This window comes from Mustela erminea, chromosome 16 (genome assembly GCF_009829155.1).
Source record: "Mustela erminea isolate mMusErm1 chromosome 16, mMusErm1.Pri, whole genome shotgun sequence".
Lineage (NCBI taxonomy): Eukaryota > Metazoa > Chordata > Mammalia > Carnivora > Mustelidae > Mustela > Mustela erminea.
In genome coordinates, this window is record NC_045629.1 from 18,398,390 (window position 1) to 18,422,573 (window position 24,184).

The window sequence follows — 24,184 nt, forward strand, 5'->3', positions numbered from 1 at the left end:
GGAGTGGGGGTGGGGGGGGGGGAAGCTCCCTTCATTTCTGAAATGAAAAGGGTAATTGCTGGTACCGAAATTCACGTCTCCTTTTCAGTGGAATTCTCCAGCCAAGCTGGGCGCTAACCGAGCGGGCGATTTCACTTCATCCTTACTTCACAAAAGACTTCCAAAATCAGTGCAGCAGACACGGCAAAATAAAAATGTTAACTACATCCTGGCTGGGAGGCGACTGAAGCCTCCACGCTCAATCAAAGGTTTACAATAATAGGATTCATAAAAAAAAAAAAAAAAAAAGACAGATGGGATTAGAAAATGTTGCAGTGAAGACTCTGGAATGAGATGAGATCACAGCACCAGCCTGTCTTTTGTGGACCTGCACAATGATCCCTGAGCCAGACTGGATTAGGAAACCTCGCGACTAGGGGTTCAGAGAGAGGCTTCCGGTTCCCGGCACTTTGGGGGAGAGAAGGCTGAGACGATGCATCAGATTTACAGCTGCAGTGATGAAAATATAGAAGTTTTCACCACCGTGATCCCTTCCAAGGGTGAGTAAAATCGCCCTTGACGGTTTCCTTAAGGCGGCACCTTCTGCCGGAGGTTAAGGACAATCACGTGCTGTTTTACTATGGCTTATCCTCGGGTCTCTCCGAGGGGTTCACAGGTTCGCTGTTGTGATGGTATTTGTTATTGTTGTTGTTTCTGAAAAGGACGTACATGGATAAACATCAGTCATTGAGAAACAATCCCTCAAAGGGGGTGGGGAGGAATGAGGGCAGTTAAAATGCTACCCGTTCCACTTAATTCAGTACTGGTAACCCAATATGCCGAATGAAAGTGACAGCAAGCCATTGTTTTGGGAAACAGAGATGAAAACAAAATTCCCAGAGCAGCTAGAGAGATTCTTTCTTCTTCTCCAATGAGCAAGTGGGCTCTGAAATGAGAACCAGCTGGCTCAAAAGTATGATTTCTAACCATGCCATCAAATGTGAGGAAATAGACTCCCAGCAGTGGCCTGAAGTCTAATAAAGTGGTCAAATAACGTCCTGCCCCGGGGCTGGCCTCTAATGAAGATCCCAGGGCCCCCTCCCAAACTTCACCTGGAACTAGCGCTGCCACAACGTGTGACTCTGTCAGCTCCTGTGCTGGGGTGAATGGTGTCAAGTCCCAGGGAGGCCTTTGTGTGTGAGCTCAGCAGCCAGCAGGTGTCTGGTTACTGGACAGTTCCCTCACCGCCCCCCCCTAAAGCTCAACCCTCTCTTCTGCTCCCTCTGTTCTCTCCCCACGGCCCCTGCCTTGCTGGGAGAGGCTGGGACTCTGGCTTAGCCCTGGTCTCATTGTCAGACTTGAATGAAGGGGGCTGGACGTTTGCTGGTGTTGTGCCCCCTGCTCAAACAATCCCTTTCTTCTTCCCGTGTCAGCCACTGACAGGGTCACTGCTAGGGGGAGGGGGAGGGGAAAGGAGAGACTCAGCCTGGTCACAAAGAGACAGCCAGCAGAACATAAGTAAAGCTTTTGACATGTATTGCCACATAGAGAGAGGAAAAACAAGAGCGAGGAGTCTGCCCACGTGCAGGAGTTGGAACTCTGTCTGGAGATTCTGAAAAGTACCTGGAAAGTCAACGCTGACCCTCGGACCCAGCAGGTCCACTTCTGGGTACTCTGACTCACGGATGTTCACAGTGGCACTGATTCTAGAAGGGCAAAATGAAAAACAGCTTCAATGTCCTTGAGGAGGGGAGTGGGTAAAATGCGGTGTCATTGTACTATGGAATATTCCACAGTTGTCAACAGGGATGAACTAGATCTATGTGTATGGACACAGATCTCAAAAGCATAATGTTGAGTGGGGGGAAAAAAAAGGCTGGCTGCAAATTTTATATGTATGATAACAATTACTATATCTGGCAGTACAAAACAACTTATGGATACATATTCAGAGACAGAGAGTATGAAAACATAGGCTGGAAAGATGCAGACTAAATTAGTGATCTTAGTAGCCCTGGGGAGAGACAGGAGTAGAGTTAGGGGAGAGTAGAAAGGGAACCTGAACTTGCCCGATTTTGTATTTCTTTACATGAGACAAAAACAAATTGGAAGTAAATATGAAAATGTTAAAACATGTCTATTTCCTGTCATATTTCTCCATTTAACATTTTTTTAAAATATTTTATTTATTTATTTGACAGAGAGAGAGATCACAAGTAGTCAGAGAGGCAGGCAGAGAGAGAGAGAGGGAAGCAGGTTCCCCGCTGAGCAGAGAGCCCGATGCGGGACTCGATCCCAGGACCCTGAGATCATGACCTGAGCCGAAGGCAGCAGCTTAACCCACTGAGCCACCCAGGCGCCCCTCCATTTAGCATTTTTTAAAGAAAAAAATCAAAGCCACATAACTCTTTTTAATTAAAAAGTTATTCAACAATTCAGGAGCAACGTCACACTTCACCTGACTAAAAGCATTTGAAACAGGGCCTTTGACTGCATATGCTTAGCACAGTAGTCAAGGAACTGCGGGTCACTTCTGCACTGTGTGACCTTGGGCAGGCTACTTCATCTCTTTGGGCCCGAGTTTGCACTTTTATAAAAGGGAGAGCTAGAATTTACCTCCCAGGGTTATTACGGTGGGGGTTAAAATACAGATAAAACCTATAAAGCATTTAGTATGAAATAAATCACTTACAAAATGATTTCTATTTTTATTCCATATTTAGAACAATGACTACGTCCAGTCAAAGATAAATGTTTAATCCTGTATTCCTTTCTTGCCATTTTCATTCATGGCCATCTCCTGGTCATAAACCAAGTACTCATTGGTATTCATGGACATTTCACTGCTCAGGAAGTCATTCTCTAGGAAAGGAGTATTTGCAGTCTTACCTTAGACCATGAATGGAAAAAGTTCACTTCTTCCTACTTCCTTTTTTTGCCTCATCTTGCTTTCTCCAAAGCTATAGAGCAGAGGGCTTTCAGTGAGAGAAGACAGTGCTAGCCCTTCTTAAGTCACCGCTTATAAGAGAGATTGGTAACTCTACCGCACATCCCCACATTCCTTACCTACAGAAATAGAAGGTGGCTTAATTTTATCTAACTATCTTAATAGTTCTCCCGGGGATGCCCTTTTCCCAATGCTACCATTTAGGGTGACCAAAATGGCCAAGACATTTTCTGAGCACAGGTTCAACAGTGTGAGCAGTGTGGCCAATGGTTAAGAGGTTAAGAGGCAGTGTGGCCAATGGTTAAGTTCCCGTGAACTGTGGGACCCCTAACTTCAGTATCCCCACCAATAAAATAGAGATAATGCAGAGTACCTGGTTCACAGAGTTGTTACAAGGAGTGAATGAGATAAGGCAAATAAACCATCACCTGGTATGGCTCAATGTGAGCTATTACTACCCTTCTCTTGTATTATATCTTTCTTTCCAACACACACATACATACACATATTGGGTTCAAGTTAATATTTCTACGTATTTTTTAGCTGAGCCATCTTAATGTCCCACAAAACTATGGCAGCAGCAAGTGTTAGAGCATTACTTAAAGGCATGGGACATAAATATCAAGTCTATAACAGGACAAGTGTGGATTTTTTTTACTTTCTGGAGAGAAAGAGAGCCCTTTGAGGGAAAATTTCATAGACACAATTCACAGTAAATATGAAAGATAAAAGCTGCGGTTTTACCAAGAAGTTATACCAGAAGTTATTTCCTGAGACACACTAGAGGGGGTTTAATTCTAGGGTGAATGGCACCACAGCGTTCAAAATAATTCTCTTGAGGAGAAACAGCATGGGGAGAGGTTGGGGAGAGGAACTGGGGAATAGCAGGAGGAAATGGAGAAAACTCTGGAAAGAGAAGTCCTAATGGAATGTTATAAGATCTAAAAGTTACCAGCTACTCTTTCCACCTGCCTTCAGCTTGCAGAGATGGAGGACAGTCATAATAACCACCACTGATTCCTGGGAAATTACTCCTTGTCAGGCACTGGTCCAGGGGCTTTATAAAATTAGTTCATTTCATCCTTGCCACAGCTCTCGGAGGTGGGTGCTCTTTATTCCCGCTGTCTTACGGATGAGGAGAGGAAGGTGTAGAGAGGATGGGTAATTTGCCCAAGTCACATAAGTGGCAAGTGGTCTAGTTCTGATCCACACTCAAGTGAAAGGAGTTGGGAACCTTGGCTATTAACTAGCACACTGTATGCCAGGTTTCATGGCTATAGGTGCTCTGAAGAAAATACCACGACCCAGCCCTCATCTGGTCACTTATCTGATACGTGACAAGGAGTAGTTTCAGTTCTAGGCAGTGACATGGTGGGATTGCAGTTCTAAATAAATCATTCTAGCAGCAGGATGGAAGAGAGATGTCAGAGTATCTCCATTTTCAACAAAACACATGCCATCTTCCAACCAACTAACATTTTTTAATGCTTAATTGATTTTTTAAGCTTCCTACTATAGCAAAACATACATGATATAAAATTGACCCTTTAAGCATTTTTAAGTGCATAGCTCTGTGGCATGAGGTCCATTCACATTGTTGTGCAGATATCACCACTATCCATTTCCAGAACTTTCATCATCCCTAACCAAATCTCTATGTCTGTTAAATACCAACTCCCCATTCCCTTCTTCCGCTAACCCCTTTGTAACCTACTTTCTGTCTCTGAGTTTAATACTCTAGGTATCTCATATAATGGACCCATACACTATTTGTCCTTTTGTGTCCAGCTTATTTCATTTAGCTTAATGTTTTCAATGTTCATCCATGTTACCACATGTATCAGAATTTAATTTCTTTTTAAGGTTGAATGATATTCCATTGTATGCATATAGCACATTCTGTTTATCCACCCATCTTTTAGTTGGACATTTGGGTTGTCTCCACCTTTTAGCTGTTGTGCATAATTGCTGCTATGAACTTTGGTGCACTCAGCCAAGTAACATCTAAAATTGTAATTACACCCTGCTTATTCTCCCCACCTCCCCTCCTCTGCGCCCTTCCCCACTCCAGGGGCAAACCCGCTCTGAGGCTACATCATACTCAACCTGTGTTCTCTAAAACCTTTCCTTTCTCTCTCTTTGCAGTGTCCAGTCCAGCCAGAAGAAGAGTCAAAAGCTCTCAACACCTCTTGACCAAGAATGTAAGGACAACTTCAATTTTGATCCCTTTTTTTTATTTCCATTACAAAAGCAACATCTAACTTCTCTTCCTCTCCCCTGCTCTCAATAGCCAGGAAGTTTTTCTCTATGACACGTGGCTGCTGCTCAATTTCCTGTCTTCCATTTCACCAAAATAATTGACAAATGTCTACCAGACAGCAAAAAGCCCTGAATCGGACTCCCCTATTCTGACATTTTCCCTAGACACATAGAGTAAATCTCATCCTCTAAAAAAATTGTTCTTATTTAAACAGAGTCCATGATAAGTATAGCATTCCTGACTTAGGTGTTCTCCTGTTGCTGGCATTTGTGATGTTGCTGGCATTTGTGATGTTCTATTTTTTCACTATTATAAATAGCATTGCAATTAATTTGGACAAAATACTATTATTTTGAATTAATTCCATGGTAAATTAACAAGTAGAAGGTTAAGAATAGTTTCATCTATCCATTGATCTGTTCATCCACCCAGTATTTTCATTCCTACTACTCAAGAGACACTATGCTAGATGTGGAGAATAGTGATTTTTTAAAAAATGGTTTCTGCTTACAGCTTTGTCACATATTACCGGGAATTCTAAACAGTTGCCAGGCTTCCAGCAATGTTTTTCCATTTACCTCCAGCCTCACTGACTTTCATTTTTCTACATTATCTTTTGCTACTCTAATAAGCACTTGCATTACCTTAAAATTAGTTTACATGTCACTGGAGCCAAAGGATGCTGTGAATTTCTCATTTTACTTACAGATTTCTTTATACAAAAGCTGTCAATTCATCTTTGTACTTTCTCTGGAAAGGTTTACTGCTGATTGTTTCCTCTTGGTTATTCTGAAGTTTCTATTTCTATCACAATTTTTCAAGGAACACCATTTTGATTTTCTAAGTATGTCAATTTTTGAAGGCCCATTCTCCATTAAAATGAATTTTTTTTTCAGTGTCCTGGGAATGAGACGGAGCTTTAGTCATTCTCTCTCTTTTTTTTTTTTTTTTTAAGATTTTGTTTATTTATTTGAAGACAGAGATCACAAGTAGGCAAGAGAGGCAGGTGGAGAGAGAGAGGAGGAAGCAGGCTCCCTGCTAAGCAGAGAGCCCGATGCAGGGCTTGATCCCAGGACCCTGGGAACATGAGCTGAGCTGAAGGCAGAGGCTTTAACCCACTGAGCCACCCAGGCGCCCCTAGTCATTGTTATTTTTACAAACATTACTTTTTTTAATTCCCAAAGTAGTGTGTGCCTATTATAGAATTTCAAATACTATGAACATATAAAATATAATAACAGAAAATTCTAAGAAACTGTGGAACATAACAGGCAGGTATGTAGACTTAGAGTTCAACTGCCTAGACATAAATTCCAGTTCTATCCATTTCTAGCTAGGTAACCTTGAACAAGTTGCCCACCATACTGGGATTCAACTTCTTTAGTATTCAAATGGGAATATTAGCAGCACATATCTCAGGAACCACTGGAGAACAAATGACTTAATATATGTAAAGTGCTTAATCCAGAGCCTGACACACACCCAGCATTCAATGAATGTTGGTGCTTTTTAAGTGAAAATTTCCCATATACCAACATATCATTATTATGTTCCATTGCTCAATAACATACCATTTTGCAATTTGCTTTTTTTCACTAATCTATAAATCTTGAATCTTTTTACATGTCAGTTAATTCTTATAGATCTACCTCATTCTTTATAAAGGTTGCATATCATGTTAGTATATGAATGTACTATAATTTTCTTCCCAAATCACATCTGAAGTTTTCTAGAATATTTAACCAAATTCTACTAAACAATGCCACAAGCAATATCCTTGAACATATTTTTCATGCTCTTATGCAAATGTTTTTGAGGATAAAGTCACAGATATGAAAATGCTTGGTCATGAAATCAACACATTGTATTCCTTAATGTTATATGTCAATTATATCGTAATTAAAAAAGAAAATGCTCAAATGCTCAAAAGATATGAACATTGAAAAAAAACTTACAGCCATTGTCAAATTCTGTGTTTTAAAGTACCTTTACCAAAACACCCAAGTCAATACTGTATGTCATAAAGTGTTGTTAGTCTTTGACAATCTGATAGGTGAAGGTATCTCGTTTTAATTTGCATTTATTTAATTATTAATATAATTCTTCATCTTTTCAGGGATTTTGATTTTTTTCTCTATATGTTCCTAATTCATGTCGTTTGCACATTTTTCTGTTGTCATATGTATTTTTTAATGACTTTTGGGAATATTTTATATTAAGGAAGACAAGGGGAGTATCTAGGTGGTGCAGTTAGTTAAACCTCCGACTCTTGATTTCAGCTCGGGGCTTGATCTCAGGATCAGTTTAGCTGCTGCCTTGGGCTCTGTGCTAGGCATGAAGTCTATTTAAAAACATACCAAAAAAAAAAAAAAAAGGAGGAAAGAAAAGGACTTTGAATGGATGGAAGATTTCTTTGTGGTAGAAATTCTTGTGGTAGAAAGGTAGATTCTTACCTTTCTCCTCATCCCTGAAAACCCAAGCCCACAATCTAAAAGAAATATGCCTCTGATTTTCAAGGAGTGGGTGTTACCAAAAATAGAAAGGGAGGGGCACCTGGGTGACTCAGTCGCTTCAGCAGGGAACTCCTGATTTCGATCCTTATCTTGGGTTTTTGGGATTGAGGCCCGCCTCAGGCTCTGTGCTCTGTGGGGAGGCTGCTTGAGGAGTCTGGCTCTCTCCCTCTCCCTTTTGTCCCTCCCTCCATTCACACTTGGGCTTTCAAATAAATAAATAAATCTTTTAAAAAGTGGAAAGGGAAGGGGTTGTTGGTAGGTCATTTTCAGTTTAAGGGAAGTTTCACAAAATACTTTTTGGTCCAGGGGCTTGAGTTTGGCATTACTCTGGATTTGAAGGAACCGCAAGTCATTCATGACTCTGGAAAGATCCCTTGGGAACTGGGAATATTGAGTTCCCCACCACGTTCTTTCCCTGAATTTCTAACCTTGAACAATGTTCCTGTCTGAATCACTCCTAATACCTGTATCTGCTGGCTTTGTAAGGACAGAGCAGTGTTTACAGAAGCTTTTAAAATGGAAACTAAATCACCACACTTACTAATAATTAATAGGTTCTAGGGAGGAAATCCTCAGGAGGTTCCAAACCTTAATAAAGAAGACAAGTCTCAGTGGAGACAGCTTTCTGGAAAGCCACTTGACTTCAGCCAGCCCTGCAGAACCAAGCTCTCAGGTTTCCTGGGAGTGGAAATTTTTGAGAAAGACAGTTATGTTTATGGTTTATGACTTTCCCTCTCCAAAATATTTTTACTCAGAGGGAAAAAAATGACTCAAGTATATGAATACATATTAAAATTTGCTTTTGATTTAAAAAAAAAATTAGAAGCTGGATCTTGTCTTCAACTATACAGTCTTCCTCCAGGTGAGACAACTTAATAATGCCCTCTGGTTTTTGAGCTCACCTCTAAATTTCTCATTTCCCCTAACATCCTGACTCATCCTTTGTTTGCAAACCTCAATGTCAGCTGTACAGAACATTCAAATTAGAAAAGACAAGAAAGGTCTTAGTCTACCTAAGATGAAGGAAGTGAGTCCTAAAGAAAGAACCATCTCTGATTATTTGTTTCCTCATCCGACTGGCTCTTGGCTGCCTTTGAGTTCCCAAGGAAAACATTCATATTTTGTAACTGCTTAAATCTACCAAGGTTTTGAATTTTTTGTCCTGAAATTCTCATTTGTGTCTGTTGTCCTTGGGCTACCATATGGAGTCAGGTTCCCTCCTTTACAAAGATCTCTCCTCCTCTAAACCATCTTAGTGCCCCAGCATCACTAAGATAGAGAGTCAGGACCCCCCCAGGGGCCACTGATTCCCCAGCCCCATCACAATGAGCAGTGGTACCACTACCAGGAAAGATGGAAAAATGAGATTGTAAATGTCACATTCTCCCCAGAGCTCAACCTTATCAGAGAGAACTTGGCTGCAAATTTACTGATTTTTCAAAATGTCCTGAGTGATTGATTGCACTTGAAATTTCTTATCTGGATGTAGGCACTTCTCTGGGTCTTCTAAAAAGTGCTCACCCAGAAGTCATAAAACCACAACTCTCATCCTGGCTCTGCCCCTTTATAACTCTGTGACCCTGAAGACACATGATCTCTCCTGGACTCAGTTTCTCTATGTGCAAAATTAGGGAGTTGGGCTAGAACATTGCTATGGATCCCATCAGCCCTAAATCATGATGATTCTCCATCACCTAGGTCTCACCTGTCTTTCCAGCCCCCTACCAGCCCCCTAGGCTGGTGAACACACAGAAGTGAGACTTGAAGATGTCAGTGGATGGAATCCTGAGGCTTGAGTGTTAGCCCATGACTTCTGTTCTTCTAATCTCTGACCCAAGACCAGCAGGGGAGCATCAGTGTTTTGCTCTACTTTCAGAAGGCAGTTTGCTGAGTAGGAAAGGAAAGGCAAATCCAACACCAAACCTGCCTCTCCCTTCCGTCTCCCCATTCCCCAGTCTTACCCCTGTACCAGAAGTGTGGGGGGAGGAGGGAACGCTAAAGAGCCTGCTCTCAGACCAGTTTGTTCTAAGACCAGCAGTAGCCACCCCAAACCGTGTCCTAGAGACCAGAAAATAACCCAGGCTTTCAGGAGGCCACAGCCATCTATTCAGCTGCCCATTTCCTGGTGAGAGCCAAATGTGCTCCCCTGGAGTCCTCTCAGAGCCTCTGTTCCTGTGGGAAATGAGAACCAAGTACAAGACCAGCTAAGAAAGGGAAATCTTCTGAACTGGGCACCTCTCCTCTTTCCTTTCGTGTTATTGACATCTTTGGGGCCTGGAGAAGACACCCAGAAGAGGTACCTGGCCCTAAGTCATGGCGTGAGAAGTAACCAACCTCATCCCAGTCCCCTGGGAGCTCCTACCTCCAGCAGAGGGCTGAGCAGCTAATACCTCTGGGCTCCCTCCCTCCCCGTTCTCTTCTCCCGCACCACAGTGCAGAGAAGCGATTGCTTGCGGAGGTGGAGTTTCTTGTTCCTGAAAGGGAACGTTTGCTTCCCTTTCAGAGGAGGAAATGCTGGGTTTCCCTCATGGACTCCACAGGCTTTCTTTACCTGCTTTGCTTTCTCCTTGTACAAAGTAGGTCTGAAAACATACCAGTCTTACTCCTCCTTACTCAGAAGAATGCTGACAGAGTGAAAATAAAATCAGAAACACCTGTGACAGCTGTGTCAGTAATGAGGCTCAGGAGTCTCTTATTCAGCCTGGAGGGTCACGTTCAGGGGAGAGCCCTTAGGCCAAATATTACATGTGCAGGGGAATGTAAGTGGCTCTGAACCACCATTAATCTAGGAAATTCCAGTATTCTGGGCAACACCACGGCAGAGCAAGGGGCCAAGGGGAAGGGAGGTAGGTAAAGAGGAAAGCAGAGGAGACTGGACAGTCAATGCTGGGCCACCCACGGAGCTGGTACAGGGTGGGCCCAGGGCTGCCCCCAGCCTAACCGAACCACCCCCTTCTAAACATACTACAGCTTATAAATGGATCAAATCAACCCATTGTACACCTTACCAAATCATATGTCAGTGGACATACGATATAGCTGGGAGGAAAAAGGAACATATTTTAAATTATTGGGAGGGGACTACCTCCTGCAGTGCCCAGAGAAGAAAAAGTACTAATCCTCCATGTTTCTGAGTGATCAGCTTTCCCCAAAGCCACAGGGTGAGTGGTTCTGGGCCTTAAAATGGGCTTGAGAGGAGTTAATTTCCTAACCCGAATAAGACCAAATTAGGGATATATTGGTTTTCTGAGCAAAGGACTCTTTGTGGTAAACTGAAGCGAAGAGTGACAGCTTCTCCTAGTTTTGTCTTCAGGAGACATGAACTGCTCTCTGATTCTGTAGATAAATATGTGGCTTGAAGATAGAGAGCACGCTCTATTACCAAAACCTCTACAGATGATAGGCATTTACTTCGCCCCAATAGAGCAAGGACACGCAAGAGTATCTCCTTTCCACAGAACCACTAATTGTCAAGGCTGGGGCATGAACTCGGGTCTGTGTGACCGCAAATGGAGCTACCTTCTTCATCACGGACAATCTGAGAGGAGAAAAAAACATCAACTTTGTTTTCACTTTCACTTAATGACTGTTCAACATCTTTTCATGTTTGTGGTGTTGTGTTTACCAGTTGTGTTTCTATTGTCAATGGCCAGCTTCTGGCTTTTGCTCCCTTTTTCTCTTGTTTTCTTCTTCTTTATTGATTTTTAGGTGTTCTATGTACATAGGGGTCATTCCCCTTCATGTGTAACAAATGTTATATTGAGCCACATTTAGATCTTGTGTGTTTTGTTTGTTTTCAACAGGTATCTTGGATCTGTCTGGTATGTGAACACAGATCCATTTCCTCCAGTGACCTGCCATTTATTGTAACAGTATTAAAGATCCAATTTTTCTCTGCTAAATCAAAATATCACCCTACATAACTTTTAAAAATTTAGTTTTATTTCCTTCAGCATCCTCCAAAAGCAACACCGCTGTTGTATGTGGACAAGTGAGGGGGATCCGTCCAAGCCTCGGAGGGGTCCACCTAACTTGCTGATGCGCCCAGTGCCCAGGACCTGGTACGGAATGTGCCCTCACAGGGCATCTGATGAAGGAGCAAACGAATGAGTCAGTGTAGACCCCAGAGCAGCTGCCGTGCACTATTGAACATTCTAACCAGATTTAAAGGAGTGAAGAAATTCAGAATGGACGACCCCAATGTCCTGGATATGTATAAAAATATGCAGGATAGGAGCCAAAACCCACAAAGATACCCTTCATCACTCCCAGTATTAAGATAAAATACGGCATTATTTGTCTCAAGTTTTTTACATTTAAATTATTTCAACGATTTGAGTATGTTTATTATAACTTTTAAGGCCCATTTCATTGGGTCCTGACAAAAGGGGTATTTCCTCTTACTCTACTTCCCCAGAAAACTATTCAGCAGGTGATCATTATTAAAAACACCTTAGGTCTTAGTATTCTGACTGGTTTGGGGGAATTTCCACTTAGGAAACCATGTGTAGTGGAAATTCATCTCCAGCTCCAGCTCACACAGGCGTTCTGCAAGGTGAAGGAAGTGTAAGCGTGTGGAACTGTGCCAGCAGTTTTCTTCTTTTTAAAACCTGGGACTTGGTTGGGCCCCAAGTCCTGTCCCTAGCTCTTCCCTCTGCTAGAGCATTCAAAAAACTGTCCTCTGTTTGAATAAGGGTGTCTGCTTCTCACAAAGACTGTTATGACCCTGATTTCCAAAACTGTCATCATTCCAAACAGTCTGTTCTGTTGCCAAATCATGTAAGGCCCCAGGGTGGGTGACAGGTCTGGCCCAAAGGCCCAGCCAGGCTCCTGACTCTGTGAAGGGGGTGCTGGTGAGGAACTCCGGGGACCCTCATCTTCCTGCACCATGGCACCATTTGGCCTGCTGAAATTCCATAAAAGCGGTTGACTGTCGGAGGCCAGTTAACCCAAGTTGTCTCACTGCTGCTAGCATTCTCTGGCGTCAGGAAAACTCCACCAATGCCCTGTGGGCCCGAGTGCCTCTCAAGATCTGAGGAGAGGAACAAGCTGACTGTCCTTCCTCCTCCCGGCAGGTGGTGATCGAGTCGGACCTCTACACGCCGCGGCCCCTGGAGCTGCTGCCGCACCGCAGCGACCGCCGCGACGGCGAGGGTCGCAGGTCGGGCCGGCTCCACAGCGCGCGGCCGCAGGGACCCCACCTTGCCAAGGCCCCGGCCAGACCCGGTACGTGCGCCCTGGTTCAAGTCCCTGGAACCTCCCTTGGGGACTCAGTGACGCGCTTTGTTAGACCAGACGCCGCAAGGCAGGAGACCTGGCTTGTCTTTTCCAACAACCTCACGCTCCTCCCCGGCGTCCTCCATCGCGCCGGGGTAGCGCAGGTGCTGTGGCGCGGGCGGTCCGCTTCCCGCCCTCCTCCCTCGCCTCCTCCCTCGCCTCCTCCCTCGCCTCCTCCCTCGCCTCCTCCCTCGCCTCCTCCCTCGCCTCCTCCCATTCTCGGCGCGGGCCGCCCCTGCGCTGAGTGCACCTGCTCTCGGGCCCCACCTACAGAGCAACACAGAACACCCGCCTGAAAAATACCCTGGGCGGGCAGAGATGCTTTCCACCTGCCATCTTGCTCCCCAGGAAGCCCTGCTGGGTTCCAGAGATGAAAATCATTATGTTCTGGGGGAGGGAAAGCTAGTGTAGACATGACTCATGGACAAACAGAAGCTTACCTTATTTATTTTACAGGCCATGTTTGTAATTATATAGGCTCTTTATAAACTGCCAGCTTAAGATCTCACCACTGTAAATGTGAATGACTTAGGGCTATTTGAACAATATCTAAAAAGAATTTAGGGACAAATTTGCTTTGAAAACTGGAAACATTATAGACTTAACTTCAGCACTATTTTTTTTAAATGGCCCCCACCCCAAGTAGTTCAACAGGAATCTGCGCCCAGCCCTCTGGAGTCTGTGATGTTATCTTGTCTTTAATTGCTGCCTTAGGTTATTTCTGTTATGTCCACAGCCTAAAGTCATTCATATTTTAACTCCTAAAATGCACAACAGAAAGTTTGGGATGTCCTTCTCAAGGCATTTGGGTGTCAACAACTTTCTATGTTGTAAGAACCGAAATTATACTTCATTGAGTATATCTCTTCAATCTTCTATCTTCTCACCTTCTTCGTAGATGCTCAACTGGATCTCTAAGGTTTCCTTGATCAGTAACACCCTGATCCTGTTTTATGATCTGATGTATAATAACGCATAAATCAAGCTATACTCTCTAGCTAAGTGATTACATATACACATATGTAAAGTGAAAGCATTGGGAAAACCACAATCTGCCTTGCAAATTAAGAGGAGATAAATTTTTCTCTGTGTCTATATATAGGTGGGTGGGTGGGTACATATCTGTGTAGAAAGGGAAAAAGAGAATATCTTTGCTACAAAAAGATAAACTGGATTTACAGCCATGTTTCTCAAATTTCAATGTGCAAAAGAATCACCTGGGAATCTTGTTTTCATGCAGATTCTAACTCGGTAGGACTGAATAGGGCCCAGATTTTATGTTTCTAAAAAGCTTCTGGATGATGTTGATGCTGTTGGTCTGAGGATAATATATTGATTAACAAGGATTTAGGGACCAGTCAAATGGGTAGTTCTCACAGTGGGAGTCCCCAGAGCAGCAGAATTACCTGGGAACTTGCTGGAAATATAAATTTGGGGTCCCACCTGAGTCCTATTGAATCAAATTCTAGGGCGGGGCCCAGCAATCTCTGATTTAACAACCCCGGGTGATTAGAATGCACACCAAAGGGAGAGGACCCTTGGTCCGCAACACCCGATGCTCATTTATAGAGAAGGAAACTGAAACCATAGAGGCTGTTTGATCCAAAGTCACACTGCTTATTAGCAACAAAAACTGAAATTAAATCTTAGTTCTTCTAATTTGCTAGTCAATGCCTCCATCTCCCATCCCCAGAAAAGAAGGTCTTCCCAACCATCTAGCTTTAGGGGTCGCTTTCCTTCCTAAGTAGCTTGTGGAAGCTTGACTGTCCAAGTCAGACTTTTATTCTCTAAGAGAACAGTAAGTAATGAAATGGAGAGAATCTGCCCAACATGTGACAGTCAGCTCATGCAGGGAATGTGCTAGTCAGGTTAAAAAAAAAAAAAAAAAGATTGAGCTGGGCATTGATTCAATTCCTTCAGCTCCCCCAATCTGATAGATTCCAGAGGGGGTTGGGGAAGAGAGGGTTTCTGAGTCAAAGCCAGACCCAGTGCTTTCCACGAGAAAGGCTGAGGCACTGAGTCTTCCATCCTCCCATCAGAAGGATGTATGTCTCCAGAGATCTCAGATCTGGGGGCTTGCTTCTTTTCTGAGCTGTAGGAGAAGGTTCCTGGATGATGTAGCCTTCTCATGTGGGAGAAAGATTCTCTGAGGAATCTTGGAAATTGCAGGGACTCTGAAGGCAGAGATCCAGCTAAGAAACTCTCTCAGCATGAGGCCCTGAGCAGGTGAGCCTCAAATACCTGGAATGGGGACAACCACCTCCTAGGCCCTGGAGAATCCGCCACCTAAGGAATGTTTCCACCAAGATGTCCTCGGGCACCTCAGAACCAACTTGTTCAAATGGAATGAATCCCTTCCTTTCTCAGCAGGGTTATTTTCCTTAACACCCCCTTGTCCTCCCTACCCCCACTCCACCCACCACGTCACATACTAAACACTGACAATGTCAACTCCTGGATATGTCTCATCTCTCCCTCTTGGTACCTACCTCAGGCTACCCGGGCTCAGACCCATCTCTGGTGTGTAGCCTCCAACCCTGGCCCTCAGCCAGTAGTCCTTCTTTCCTCTACCAGGTTACCAGAGGGGTCTGTCTAAAGCAGAAATCTACCTCTGCCATCCTTCTGCTCCAGTGTCCTTCCTACCCCCACTGCCCTCCAAACCATGTTCAAGCCCCCCAGAATCTGTTCTCTGCTGGTGGCCTCTCCAGGGCCACCTCCTGTGACACACTCCTGTCCCCACCCATCCATATACACAGAAACCCTGAGCTGCAGTGCAATTCTGGGACTGTGCCGTTATATTCTATTTCCAGGAACTTCCCAGACCCTCTTCTTTCTGCTGAGTGTCCTCCCTGTCTCCACCTGGCAAATACCTCCCATAATGGGCTAGGGTGTCCCTCAGTCCCGTTTCTCCAGCCCTGCAAGTCCCCCAAAGCAGTTTGCCATTCCCTAGATTATCCTTACCTGGCTTCCTCTGTTATGTATCTCCGAGGCCTCGATTTCCTCATCTGGAAGGTGAGGACTATTATGATACCTACCTAACAATATTATGGTAAGGGTTAAATGAGATAATGTCTATGTGTTTCATACTCAGCACAGTGCCTGACACAGTAAATACTCAAAACTCTGAGCTGCTATTATTACTTATACACTATAAATTATGATTCAATCTCGGTAGTCTTTAACTTCATTTTATTAGCATTGAAATGTTTTCTTCCTTGAGTTGGGGAGTGTTTTATCTCTATTTTTATAGTGTGATAGGATGGGGCTTGTTCTGGAATGTCTGCCCAAGGAGAGGACTAGATCAAAAGCCAGTTTTCCTCTACCTATTGCCAGCTCCCTCAGCTCAACACCTGGTTTCTCAGAAGCTAAAGACTGCAGGGTAGAGATTACTCAGAAGTAGGTCGGGCTTCAGGAATAAAGGCATAGCAAGAAGGTTCTCACATAAGTCCTGTGTAGCCAATGTCTCAGGACTCTGATCATCTCCAACACTCGCACATCATGAAGCTGGGCCTCCCACCGCAGACAGGCTTCTCTGCTCATTTCCAGAGAGGACTGCACAGATTTAGCAAGCTAAATCGATCTCAGCAGCAAAGACTGAACTCCTGATAACCTCTTGTGATGTGGCACCTTAGGAAGGAAGGACAAGCTAAGGGCACATTCTCTGAGCACTTACTTCCCGCAGACATACTAAATGCTTCCACACATATGATCTTCTTAGACATTAGTTCTACCATCACTACCCATCCCACACCCGGAAGGGTGCCAGGGATGCAGGTGACCCACTCGACAGTTGTCCCGTTGCCAGACCCTCCTGCCCGATCTTGCTGCTTGGCACAAAGGGCTTTAGAAATTCCCAGCTTGTGACTGATTAGCTAATGAGATCATTGACGCAGAAGCGGGGGGAAGTGGAACACAGAGTACCACTGAGTAATGCCTCCTCTGTTCAACCTTGCAGTGGGGAGTTCGGAACCCAAATCTTCCAATCTGTGTGGGAATCGAGCATATGGAAAGTCTTTGGTAAGTAAAATAAGCCTGGTTAGTTCTCCATGTTGTGCTTTAAACTCCCCACCCTGTCCTTTGTTGCAGCCATGAAGATTACTAGAAAAGCCTACCTGCAGGTTTTCGGCTCCCAGCGTCAGTCACCACTGGATGGTGTTCTCTTTCTTGCCAGAAATTCAGCTCTCAGGCAAACAGAAAAAGGTGTTGCCTAGGGGACATCTCAAACACAGGGAGAAAGAAGTGGTTTCTGTGGTAGGCCCATGCCAGGTGGACACGCCTGACTAATTCCCAGGGGCAGCTAAGAGGTCAAGAGTTGCCTGTCAAGGGTCTTAAATGTTGTGAAAACATGAAACACCAGGCATCTGTGCCCAGGACACCTCTGGAGGACGTCTGTTCCCAGTCGGGGTCTCTGAAGGCAGACTCTGAGATGCAGGGTAGGGGGTATGAGATTTGTATTAGGGATCAGTACCTGTGACAGGAGGAAGGAGTTCAGATCGCTAGGAGGCTGAACTGCCATGCACACGGGATACCTCCTGGCGGAAGTTCTGGGGCCATTGCTACCCCTCCCCCTTGTCCCGAGTTGGGCCCAAATGGCCAAGCCTTTGTTTCCTCCTCGCTCCATTATGGTACATGAGCCACCCCCATGGTGGCAGCTTGTCCTTCTTTGAAGGCAGATCAGGGGGTGCACATCCAGATCTAGCTCAGGGTCCCTCTAGGGGAAAAAAATCTCCTGCATCTTCTTCTGGGCATGAATGTGGGTACCCTTTAGGTTTGCACAGTAGGGGTGGAATCGTGGCTAGAGGTGAGGTCAGCTCAGGCACCCTGGTCTCCGTGAGCAGCAGCTCACCAGATGGGTGGATCGTGCCAGGTGAGGACTAGAAAAGACCCTGGAGATTGTGTGGGCCAGCCCCCTCATCATTCTGAAACAAACTGGACAGTGAGCCCTTTGCTCCCTCTCTGAGCAGAAAATCTAATCCAAATACCTCATTTAGGTCATCCCTGTACTAGGAGAACCACAGAAAGAGAAGAGATGGGCCAATCTGTTTTATCAGGAGCCCTCTGCCCCAACCTAGTCCTCAAGAGAAACTGAGGATGGCTGGGCCATTGCCACAGATTTCCAGGCTGTGACAGCACAAAGAGCTGCCCTTAGCTGTGGTCAGAAGAAGACCAAAGTTAAGGGGAGGAGGGTGACTCACATCCTTGGATTACCTGCTCCAAGTCTCTGGGCTGGGCTCACATAGTAGCCTTGGCAGAGAACTGCTTCTGGGAGACTAGAAGGAATTGCGATGGGACAGGATGGTCATGGGGACACAGTGACAAAAAAAAAGGCAGCAGGACTGACTCTTTCCCCTGAGCCTGAGACAGTGAAGCAGGGGTCCTGCAGTTGATCAGAGGCCCCTTATCCCAGGATGGAAGAATGAGTCAGAGCTCGTACAGCTAATTCTGACTCAGTGATGCAACGTACTGGAGGAGGACTGAGGACAGTGGAGAAGGAGAGGCGGTGTATGTTCCCGGGGCTGGGCTGTTGGCACGATGGGGAGGGAGAGCTCCCGAGAGGCCACAAGGTGGCACAGTAACTCTGCCCACAACATTTGGCCAGCTAGGGAGAGAAGGGGACAGTTAATCATCATGTCCTCAACCTGGAATTTCCCAGCAATTTCAAGAATGTGGTGACCCTAAGCCTTCAGTGGGGTTGGGGTGAAGGAACAAAGCATAGCATATGTCTGTTGACTAAGCCAATTTAACCCTTGTTAGGTCGTCATGCTTCTTGAGCACTCACCATCTCTAGGAAGGCTGCAGAGCACTGCCAAAGGGATTAAGTGCCAGACCCTGACACACATCATAGCACTTGTCTGAGAACTGGGAGCCTATGAAACAAGAAGCGAACCATAGAAAGAACTGGGGAATTGCTGAAATATGTCACATAGGTTCTCAGTACTGTGGGGGCATGGGGCATGAGGACCGAGAGAAATCAACTCGGGCCACCAGCCTGAGGAAAGGCCTCCGGGAAGAAGTGGCCCTGAAGGGCAGGCAGAAACGAGGCTCTGTCCAGAGGATGAAGGAAAAGCCGAAGGAAGATGCAGCGCTGCGCCTGTGCATGAGGAAAAGCTTTGTTGAGCATGGGAATGAGTGTGAGCAGGAGGGGAGGCAGGACCAGCCACACTGGGATAGGAGCTGTCACGGTACCCACGGGGGATTAACAGAGGTAGAGCTGCATAGATGAGGGAGAGCTGGGTTCTGAGGAGCCTGTGCTTCCAGAGTTGGCCTCAGTCTGACCTGCCGTGGGCAGGCACTGCAAATCCAGTGGGGCTGCGCTCAGTGGTGGGGCTGGTCCAAAGCAAGGAGTTCCCAGGTGACTGGATCGGAAGGCTGTGTGTGGCAGAGGAGATGGGGGAGGATGGCACTACCCGAGGCAGTCTTTCAAAGCATGAATCTGCAGGATTTAACAACAAAGTAGACACAGGTAATGGGGGTAGGGGCAGGGGACAGAGTTTTCAGGTAAAATTGAGTTGTGCGCCCTCTCTCTCTCAGGTTCTCTGGGTCAGTGGTTCTCAATGTGGGGTCCTGGGACTGGCAGCACCCAGGAACTTGTTAGAAACGCAGATTTTCAAGCCCATGTCAGACCTATTGGATCAGAAACTGGGGTAGGCCACGCACGGTGGTGACCAGCCCCGCAGGGGAGTCTCGATGCCAGTCAAAGCTTAAGGACTATTGCCCTGGGTGGTGGATGGACGGAGACATCCCCCTTTCAACTGGCTCCGGTCAATGCCAGAGTTGGGATCATGGCCACATCCTCATCTTCCCTTCCCCTTCTGCACCACGCAGATTCCTCCGGTGGCCCGGATCTCAGTGAAAGCCCCCAGCGTGCTCGAGGCGGCGGCCACAGCCTCAGAGAAGGGAGCTGTTCTGACGCGAGGGTAAGTGCCAGGGCCCCCCACCCACTCCTCGTCCTATCACATGAGAGTAACAGGTGGCCCAGCTTACAGACACTCAAGATGCTAACACAAAACCCATGCCAGCTTTAAATTACCTTTTAATGAGGGCAATAATCCTGGGTCTCTGTGGCGCCTCATCAACTGTTTCCCTAGGATTAAGCTGAAGTGTTTTTGATGGTTTCCACTTCATTAACACCACTCTTTAGACTTGGAGAAGTGTCATTTGGGAGAGTTTTTGGTTAATTAGATAAATGTAATCACAGGTCGCATTCTGAGCCTCCCCATAGGCACAGTGGTGTCAGAAATGTCTCATGAATTAGGTGAAGGGCCCCGGCCCAAAGGTAAAGAAATATGTAAGATACCAAAGTTTCAAACCAAATGTATTAACCCCCATGTTATTGTTAACTTTGATCCAGAACCAGGAGCGAGAGTAGCAGGAGAGTAGATAGTCCCCTCCCCCACCCCAGCAATTCTCTCACTGCCTTCAAGGTTGCACTAAGAAAATGGCAAGCAGGTGTCTGAAACTCAAGTCAACATGTACATTGATGCCTCGCCACGATCGTCCATACCACACATAGTAGAAAAGTGGCTTAGAGGGTAATGAAGGGTGTGGGCCCTTGACTCCCAGCTTCTTGCTTGCCCAGGGCCACCACTAACCCGCTATGACTTCAGGCAAGTTATCATAACCTCCATGCCCTCACTTATTTCAAAACAAAAACAAAAAAATGGGGATGATCCTAATACCCCTCTTGAGGGATTATTGTGAGAACAGAATGGGATGATATGTGAAGAACTTAGCACAAACTCTGACTGTTTTATTTTTCAAGAAACCTACAGTCTAGCAGCTGGAAAGACACATTCTTGGGAGCAGGTGAGATGTGTACACTAGAGGGACCATGGGCTAAACTATCAACCCAAGTGTGTACACCTTGGAAGCTTGGGAGTCCAAGGAGGAAGCAACCAATATGAAGCTCTTCTAGATGAAAGAAAATCATCTAGAAAGAATTATAAAAACCAAGTCACTCAATGTACTAGGACCTAACTGGAGAAAAATCAGAAAGGCACATGGATTGTTTGAAGGTCTAGTTCAAATGGTCCTGAGCAGCAATAGCTATTGCTGGAAGTTGGAGTAAGCCCACAACAACCTGCTGAGCTAAAAAGACCAACCTTTCTGCTCCATATAGCTGTGTCCAGAAGGTTCTCCATGGTTCCTTTCTCTCTGAGCTCAGATGTCCTCATTTCCATGTGTTCCTGGAGGCTGGCTTTTGAAAAGGAAGGCCATTTCTTTCACCTAGGAAGAGAAAGTGAGGAGAAAGATAAACATTCATGGAGGTCTACAAGGAGCCCAATGCTTTATTAGCTCATTCTCCTCCTCACAAGTCCTGTGAGTTTGATGATATTATCCCCCTTTTGTACATGAGGAAACTGAGGCTGGCTGAGATTAAGCCACTTGCCTGAGGCCAGTCAGTGAGCAGCCACATGTACCCCTAGGACTCAGACTCTTTCAGCAGCTTTAAGCTTTGGGAAGCTTGCCCTTTCCATCAAGATTGTTGGTCTATAAGTGGGATGGGTGGAAAAGGAGAACTTGGGACATGAGCAGAACTTGAGATCCATGAACCACTGTGCTAGAGCCACCTCCTTCCCTCACCCCATGTGAGGATCCTCCAAAAGAAGTCACCTGTACATGTGTCCCAACAGTGACCCTCTATCCTGGTCACAGGATGTATGAGCAGAAGTTGTGTCTACTCCTTGAGGGCAAACATTAAAAGTCTGACTCTGTGAAATAACTGTCCTCCCTCCCCCCTGGCTTTTCTTTAGATCCAGACATCTCAAGAAGATGACTGAAGAGTATCCGACCCTGCCCCAGGGAGCAGAAGCCTCCCTACCGCTGACAGGAAGTGCTTCCTGCGGGGTCCCTAGCCTCCTCCGGAAAATGTGGACAAGGCACAAGAAGAAGGCTGAATATGTGGGTGCTACCAACTGTGCCTTTGAGGCTGACTAAAGGTGACTCTCCCCAGGGTCCATGCATTGGTCAAAGTACGCTGCATATAGGGGAGAAAACTTCAGATTGGAACTGAGCCACATTCACCTCTGCTAGTAGCTGGTCCAAACACATCACCATTTCTTATTAACCAATAGCCCTGGCTTAGGGTACAGGCAAGGGACTCCCCTGGAAGGCAAAAGAAAAGTGTGCCTTCTTAGAACCAATAAAGCCATTGGTCTGAAAGTGGCTTTGGGAGATAGATATAAACTCTGTCCTTATCTTAAAGCAAAATCGCACCACAATCAAACTTTCCCAACCCATTTTAAAGACCTCCAGGGAAGGAAACAGGCAATTCCTCAGTCTTCCTTGTAAGTTGTTCTAATGTATGTGATTTCTGTTATAAATATAAGAGCTTGAGGTTTGAGGCCCTTGTAAACACAGTGGTTCCTACTATTCCTCTTATCACATTTATTTCATCTTGACAAGGTATAATTTCTAAAGACAAAGCACTATATATTTACTTATAGTTCTAATATTCATTTTACAGTATTCTCAAGATCAGTATTGATCATTTGGCATGATTGCATGAATTCTCTATTCTTTTACGTGCAGCTTTTCTATAGAGAAACATGATTAAAAATTAAATGTTGAATGCTAATGTTCTCTGAAGTGGCATAGGCTAGTGAAATTAATAATACCTTGCATTGGCAAAATGATTTTAACTTTTGAAAGTGCTTTCCCGTCCACTATCCCTGCTAAGGAAAGCACAATTGTACCCAGTCTACAGATGGCGAAGCCAAGGCCTTAAGACAGACAGTTAGTGGAACAGGATACTAGGTCCTCAAGTCTGCCAGACTCCTTGCTTTGCTCACTCTAGCAACTGATTTGAGGAAGGTTTGGAGGGGTAGGAATATGACTCTGGGGGCAATGTTTGAAACGAAAAATTTGATAAGGTTGGAAAAAGTAAGTGATTTAAATGAAATACATCATTAAGTATTGGGTTGACCTTGAAGAAATTGCCTTCTCTGTAGGTCAGAAAAAACCGATCAGTTTCATATGGTTCAACTTAGTATATAATATTGTGCTTTCCTTCTTTTAATGGAAATGTCATCATCAATCCCATAGTTAACATCAATAGACTTACAATGATCATACAATACAACAGCTCTCATCTATTAAATGCCTACCATGCGTCAGACATGACACTGAGCACTTTACATACATTCTCCCTCACAACTCTGAGTGAGATGTCCTTATCCATTCCAATGATGACAGTTTAAAGCCGTTACATGATTAGTCTCAAGGTGCCTGGCCCACATGGGTGTCAGGATTCAGTGCCTGGTGTTTGTATCTATTCCTTCACACAGAATAGTTCCAAACACAGAGAAAGATCGAGGTTAGTAAATAATTTTCATCTCAAATGCTAACCACACATGACTGGCAGAGACCGCCAGGAGCACCGTGTGATGGCAGAGTCTGAGACACAGGCGTGCAGTGGTCAGTTAGGAATGCCGGCCTGTGCAGGACCCAGAAGCTTAAATTAATCTAACCCGTTTAGCAAAATTAGACACTCCATGGTGACACGGAGACGGAGACTCAGCCAGAAATCACCACGTCTTGGTACAATGAGGAATTTGGCCACGTTACCAGTCTCAACCGTTACTCATAGACACACTCTGGCCATGTGTCACCTTTTGCTAAGTTACCTGCTTCCGCATCTCCAGGTGAACCGTAAAGAGGCATGGAGGGATAAGAGGACTGGGTTTTGGCTTTCACCTTGCTGATCCCTGCCCTTCAGCCATTGTTTTAGATGGTCAGCACCCAATCCTCATGTTGGAACATGATTTGGAAACCCGGGCTTCGAATACTCTTTCAATGAGGGCCTAGTCTCAATGGACTAATAGTCTTGCACAGTACTGATAATGGGGCCTGGAGCACAGTTAAGAAGCAAGCAGGTGATTTATGCTGGACCTATCAATCAGAGTATCCTAAAACTATTTATTTCAACTTATTTAGTCAATAGCTGATGTCCTCCATTTATATGGGGCAGCAGGAGATTTCTGTAGGATGTAACTGAGTTATTTATTTTTAATTTAAATATTTCATGATGAAGTGTTTGCCTTGCATAGAATGTTTTAACTGACCAATTCAAATAAAAATAAAGTATGCTTTGTTTGTGACATCAATAAACCACCATAAGAGTATGAGGCTCCTTCACTGAATGAGAGAAGGCTTTCACCAAGGGAAAGAATTACAAATCTGGACCTCATTGTTCCTTTACCTAAATGA

At 45.0% G+C, this 24,184-nt stretch overlaps 1 protein-coding gene and 1 long non-coding RNA gene across 2 annotated transcripts in view; one reads left to right on the plus strand and one right to left on the minus strand.

Moving 5' to 3' along the window:
- VXN (vexin) lies at positions 1-24,109 on the plus strand. Its single transcript, XM_032316643.1, has 6 exons — positions 1-539; positions 5,072-5,127; positions 12,775-12,925; positions 16,932-16,993; positions 19,802-19,893; positions 21,730-24,109. The coding sequence occupies exons 1-6, from the start codon at positions 473-475 to the stop codon at positions 21,911-21,913; spliced, it is 612 nt and encodes a 203-aa protein (XP_032172534.1). The 5' UTR covers positions 1-472; the 3' UTR covers positions 21,914-24,109.
- Positions 16,182-24,184, minus strand: part of LOC116575328 — a 13,508-nt gene continuing 5,505 nt past the window's right edge. Inside the window, exons 3-5 of the long non-coding RNA XR_004279714.1 lie at positions 21,079-21,202; positions 19,167-20,906; positions 16,182-19,067 (exon numbers count right to left, since the gene is read on the minus strand). This is a non-coding gene — a long non-coding RNA (uncharacterized LOC116575328). The remainder of the gene's footprint in view (positions 19,068-19,166; positions 20,907-21,078; positions 21,203-24,184) is intronic.

Bases quoted from the DNA above. Each gene is read 5' to 3' on its own strand.
- VXN (XM_032316643.1), top strand. From the start codon at position 473: ATGCATCAGATTTACAGCTGCAGTGATGAAAATATAGAAGTTTTCACC. The intron at 16,994-19,801 runs GTAAGTAAAATA...TGCACCACGCAG, and splicing joins GAGCATATGGAAAGTCTTTG to ATTCCTCCGGTGGCCCGGAT. The intron at 19,894-21,729 runs GTAAGTGCCAGG...GCTTTTCTTTAG, and splicing joins GGAGCTGTTCTGACGCGAGG to ATCCAGACATCTCAAGAAGA.